At 38.1% G+C, this 5,557-nt stretch overlaps 1 protein-coding gene across 1 annotated transcript; it reads left to right on the plus strand.

Annotated features, from left to right (window-relative positions):
• Positions 1 to 1,739: 1,739 nt before the first annotated feature.
• Positions 1,740 to 5,355, plus strand: LOC147556728 (histone-lysine N-methyltransferase). The gene is made up of 7 exons (XM_086657650.1): positions 1,740 to 2,093; positions 2,327 to 2,388; positions 2,501 to 2,584; positions 3,241 to 3,295; positions 4,301 to 4,436; positions 4,747 to 4,797; positions 4,884 to 5,355. Exons 1-7 carry the CDS (start codon positions 1,982 to 1,984, stop codon positions 4,981 to 4,983), a joined length of 600 nt encoding a protein of 199 aa, XP_086513776.1. The 5' UTR covers positions 1,740 to 1,981; the 3' UTR covers positions 4,984 to 5,355.
• Positions 5,356 to 5,557: the final 202 nt, after the last annotated feature.

A 5,557-nucleotide genomic window follows, 5' to 3' on the forward strand; every position in this document is an offset into this window, starting at 1 on the left:
CTATTTTCGATCTCTCTCTCTGATCCCCCTTCCTCCGAACTTGGGGGCAGTAGTATTGATTTGGATTGTTAGAGAAAATCAAATCTTTTAAGTATAAATCTTAAGAATCACACTAGATCTAACGACTATGGTCAGTTTAGACAAGATTTATGGTCTTAAGATATTAACTCTAAGGTGCCTATAGAATGGGTAGTGATAGCGAGCTTAGTATGCGGGTTAGATGACCGGGTAAGAGATTTTTGAGTGAAGCCCAAACCCGCCCATAAACTATAAGCAGGTTGGGCGTGCACTAACCATGTCGGCCTTCGGGCTGAACGTTTTCTCTTCGGACCCGGGCATTTCGGACTGAGTTTCGGCAAAATTCCCACCCATTCTCTGAGTTTCTATCTTTGAATCTTGTGTAAATTATATACATCTTCTCAAGTGTCCATCATCTATTGGTCGGTGTTCACCATCTCCGAATCTTTCATGAAGGCTGAAACTCTCAACCGAAATAAACTTAAATGTTATATAACTCTTTTATCTTTTATATTTTATCTTTCATCTTATTTTGTGGTTATGTGATTGTGATGTGTTTATGAGTTGATTCTTCAGATCGAAACGTTGATGATCAATAGATCAAGTTATGCGTTTAAAGATTTTTCTTTTCATCAGAAGTCCCAAACAGATTTTTTTACATCGGATAGTTATAATGTTATTTTTTCCATCTACTAATTAAAGTATCGAACAAATCTGTCCATCATCTATTTGATCGAGCACATCTCAGTTATATAATGTGTTTGATCAAACAGATCTAAATGTTTGATATGTTTGATCAAATAGACTCGGTCTTTGGGTTTATTTGATCAAAGATATCAAACTAAATGTCAAGTAAAGTAAGTATGGTATTTTGTTTTCTTGTACTTGAAGTATCGAACAAATCTGTCCATCATCTGTTTGATCGAGCATATCTCAGTTATATAATAAGCTTGATCAAAATAGTTTCCGGGAAAATAGGTGGAAAAAAACCCAAACACACCCTAAGCGTCGCCCGCACAATGTCGGCAACCGGAAGTGTCCGACGACGGCCTACGACTTCTTATCTCCTCTCTCTCTCTCTCTCTCTCTTTCTCTCTCTCTCTCTCTCTCTCTCTCTCTCTCTCCCTTTCCTCTCTCTCTTTCTTCTCGCTCTCTTCTGTCCCTCTCTAAATTCGGCGAAGGAGAGGAAGTCCTTCGCCGGATTTCTGGTTTCCAGACGAAACCGATCTGGTTTCGTTTGAAAACTAGGGTTCCGGCGAAGGGGTTCCTCCCCTTCGCCGGAGATATAGAGAGATGAGAGAGACGACAAAGAGAGAAGATAGATGAGAGATAGAGAGAAAAGAGAGGAGGAAGAGAAAAGAGATGGAGAAGTGAGAAAGAAGAAGAAGTGTCGTTGAGTCTCGCCGGAATTTACAATGAAGGTCGCCGAAGTTCATGGTGAAAGTGGGAGAGGAAGAAGAGGGAAGAAGTTGAAAATAATAAGTGTTTGGAGGAAACAAAAAGTTTTTATTTCCACCCAAAACTTATTGCCCCGGAAACTTCGTTTATTTCCCCAAATCACTGGCCTTCTTTTATTTTTGTATTTCTAAATATTTTGATTGTGATGGGCAACTAGATACCCGCAAAGCCCGACAAACATGAAATCTGATTCGGTCCATGTTTGTAAGCGGATGTTGGACAAGTGGCTGATACCAAAAGCCGGCCCGATGAGCCCGATGTTTGTCTGTGTACTCTTAATTTGAGAGCCCGACCCGGGCGATCCGGCACTTTGAGTACCCTATTCCCACCCCTACCAGTCCCAGCCAGCACCCAGCCAGCACCCAGCCTAGCCTCTTCGGAAGCCCAACCGGACAACCTCCAACTTTTGGGTTTTGGTGTGAGGGAGAGAACCGTGATTTAAAGATTAGACTGCCTATGAGCTCTTCGTCCTCCGCAACAAGATCAGAGAGAAAGGAAAAAAAAGATGATAAAACTTAAACGACTATGGAGAAGCAGAAAAGAGGATGGAAAGTTCTCTCTCCCAACCCGAGATGACCCATCACACGACGATTCTTCTCTTCCCCTTGATACTCAAAGTACTCTCTCTCTCTCTACAAATTTAAAGATCTCCTTTCACACTCTTTATATTGTCGATTTGATTTTGCTCAATTATTATCAATTCCATATTAATTGGTATTTGTAGTTTGAAATTCATTAACAAAAAAAATTAGGTTAACTTTTTTTTTTTCCTTTGACTTACTTGTTGTTTGATGATCCATCACTGAAATGAATGAAACCAGCTTTTTGATTGTCTGTTAAATCATCATAGAACAAGAGGAGCTTGTGCGCTCATATGAACAAACACAAACTCAACAAAGTCTTTTGTGGAGGGTTGGTATTTTCAACCTAGAATTCTTGCTCTATTATTCATGATTTTAAATTTTTATCTGATGGGTTTTTTCCCTTCCATTATTATACTTTGTTTATCTTCTTGTTCTTGTAGCGTGTATTCTCGGGTCTTCTCATTGCGTTCGCGACATTTCTCATGTTTTCGATCGTTCACCAAGTTTCATTTCCATGGGAATTGGTAAGACTTGTTTCTTATTGATATTTGATATAATTAGAATTTCATTTTCATATTTTAATTAGAGTTGGAATGGGTGATATGCCTCTCTTTCATGAATAAGTTATACGCAAAAAAAAAAAGATCAAACAAAGTTGTTGTAGAAATGTGCACTCTTGTTCTAGAAATTCAAATCAACAAACCTGTCCGTAAAGAAAAGATTTCACTTTGTTGGAATCACACACATTACATTCTCAAATCAGTTAAACTACCCATTACCTATTAGGATTTCAAACTCATAAATTCCATAAAAAATTCAAATTTCTTCGGGAGGAAAAGATTTCTGAGGAACACATTATGTTCCATTACCCTAAAATTTGGAACATCGTACCAATTAAATCACTACGATCAGAATCATTAGATAAAAGGTGCATTATTTGAAGGTACAAACTTCGCCTTATGTGGTAGTAGTGAATTCTTAAAATTGTGTTCTTAGTAATTGTCGATGGAGATCATTATTTGTCTTTTTCTTTTTTATTTGTCAGCGTAACTCGAACCCTTGACTTCTAAGGTGGAAGAATAAACCTCTTACCACTCCAGGCAAGGGTTGTTGGCGAGAATCGAGATCATTATTTGTCTTAGAGAGTGCTTGATTTTTTGGTTTCATTTTCACGTTTCAGCGCTATCATGCTTATTTCATGGGTGATATTGATTCATGGATTGTTATAGCAGCAGGTTTGTCTACTTGCTCACTTTTGAATTCTTCAGCAGTTATTTGTGTACTGAGTTATTTTACAAGTATGCTATGACTTTAAGTAATCACTCAACTATGCTTATAAAACTTCTAATTTGTATATAGATGGATTGAATTGCGTCCCAACGTTGTCCTCCATCAGTATTTTTATTTTAAGACTTAAATTATGCGGTATTTGTTTTTTTTGATTGGTAAGTTTGAAACTTAGAACTGGATGCATCATTCTTGTAATGGTTATCTATTGCTCGAAGTTTTAATCTCTCGTTGTCTTTTATTTTCCACCAAATTATCATTAGTTGTATAAACATCGTCAATCAATAATACATCCAACTGATTAACAATTAAAGGTTTCTAGGAATATCATGATTAAAGCAGTGAGACGGTATCAGCTAGCCCATGATCTCGATCCCCCAAATGTGATCGGCTTGGGATATATAATAACGGCGGTATACCCGGGCCCGTTGGGCACAAACGGATCTACAAATTTTGAAATTGAAAAGAGAAGTCAGAAGATTGAGTAAACAAAGAGGTGAATGTTTTTGGGTACATTTGAAAATAAGTTTGGGAAGTATAATGTTAACCCTTAGAGATAAGTTTGGGAGGTGTAATCTTAGCCATTCAAGAGGAGGGTATATTTTCAAAAAGATACCCTCCTTATTATATAGATATTTATACATACATTATATATAAAATTTATAAACAAAAGCTGCAAAACTACTATAATGGTTGTTGACCAACAAGCCTTTGCATGGGGCAACCTGCCTCTCTTCTCTTTCTCAAGACCTGTCTCTCGTAAATGGGAAGTCCTAGCTTGGGGGAATCTGCTCGGTCTAACCCTGACCCCAATCCGGTCCACGAGTTACTCTGGTGGATTAGACATCGAACTTCCTCACAAATTTATCATTTTTAATTTGTTTTTTGATACTGTACGAGCACATGTAATAGATTATGCAACTCTGATAGGTCAATATAAAAACGTTTTGCAGACTGGGTTGCTGTTTTAGCCTGTTTAATGGCCGTGAAGGGTTTGCATCATACTTCGAATTCTACCCGACAATGGATGTTTTATTCCTGCTTCACTGGTCTTTTACTGGCAGCTTTTTGGTTATATCACATGTTGAGGTAAATAAAGTTGTACAACTTTTTCTTTGGTGTTCCACTTTATGTACTACCTTGACTGAGTTGCTGAAAGAGAGAAGAAACTAACAAAAAAGAGCTCTGAACTGTTTGTTGTTAATGTCATTATATTACGTTCTTGACTTCTTCACGAAGATTTCATTGATTGTCATGACCCCCGTAGCAGCAAATGTGAACCACTTCATGTGGTCAGCTGTTGTAGTCTATCAAGCTTACTCTAAATTTCTTTATTATATATGTTTGAGTTTTCGGTTTCTTATGTGTATATATTAACATCATTTGAATTCTTCTGCAGTATGCCGAAGTTCCGTTGGGATATTATATGGCTGCCATTTGGGCCTTTGAGGTAAACACAACAGAAACCACTCTATATATCTATTTTAACCCCTTTTTTCTTCAATCAATTGGCTAAGAAAATCGACCTGATCACAGTGGAGCGGGACTCAGCTTGTACGTGGACCATCTTCTTAGTGAATCATCAGATGAAGTAAGAAAACTCCGAGCTTACATGTATGCTTACAAAACCACCTAAGGGTTTTCTTTTGAGTAGATGCACCGGATCCCCAACACTCGTAAAAGATGAATGTTCATATCCTTGTCTTGATTTGATGCTTGTGTTTATGCGAGGCAAGTAAATCGGGATACTCTAGTTCTTCTACTGAAGACTGACCGTATCAGAAGATTACTGTCACAAGTATATGTAGTATTACGTAAGTTTGCTCGGAGAGATCAGAATATAAAGGTTCACAACTCTTTTTGTATCTCTCTGATTAGTGATTGTGATGTTACTATGGTATAGAGTATTTCTGTGGTGAGTTAGTAACTGGTGGGCAGCAAGTACAATTTTATTGTGTATATCAAACAATGTTAAAAAGATAATATGATGCATGTATTTGATTTTCTCATTGGTGTATTTTAAGAATAGGATTCGAACAACATTATTACGGTGGTACCATGACCATGGTTAGTATATGGGAAGTTCTAGAGGTGCCTACCCTGGGGGGGGGGGGGGGGGGGGGGGGGGGAGAGAGAGATATATCCATGAGCCAAAACCCGCCCTCAGGCACCCGAGCCCAACCCGCCCAGCTCGCCAAATTTTGATGGGC

This window comes from Eschscholzia californica, unplaced genomic scaffold (genome assembly GCF_041429995.1).
Source record: "Eschscholzia californica isolate CP2 unplaced genomic scaffold, dmEscCali1.0.p SCAF_2, whole genome shotgun sequence".
Classification (NCBI taxonomy): domain Eukaryota; kingdom Viridiplantae; phylum Streptophyta; class Magnoliopsida; order Ranunculales; family Papaveraceae; genus Eschscholzia; species Eschscholzia californica.

What these genes read in the sequence shown, in the direction of transcription:
- LOC147556728 (XM_086657650.1), top strand. Translation starts at nt 1,982, where the DNA reads ATGATAAAACTTAAACGACTATGGAGAAGCAGAAAAGAGGATGGAAAG. An exon ending in AACAAAGTCTTTTGTGGAGG is followed by an intron (nt 2,389 to 2,500) that starts GTTGGTATTTTC and finishes TTGTTCTTGTAG; the next exon opens with CGTGTATTCTCGGGTCTTCT. An exon ending in ATGGATTGTTATAGCAGCAG is followed by an intron (nt 3,296 to 4,300) that starts GTTTGTCTACTT and finishes AACGTTTTGCAG; the next exon opens with ACTGGGTTGCTGTTTTAGCC.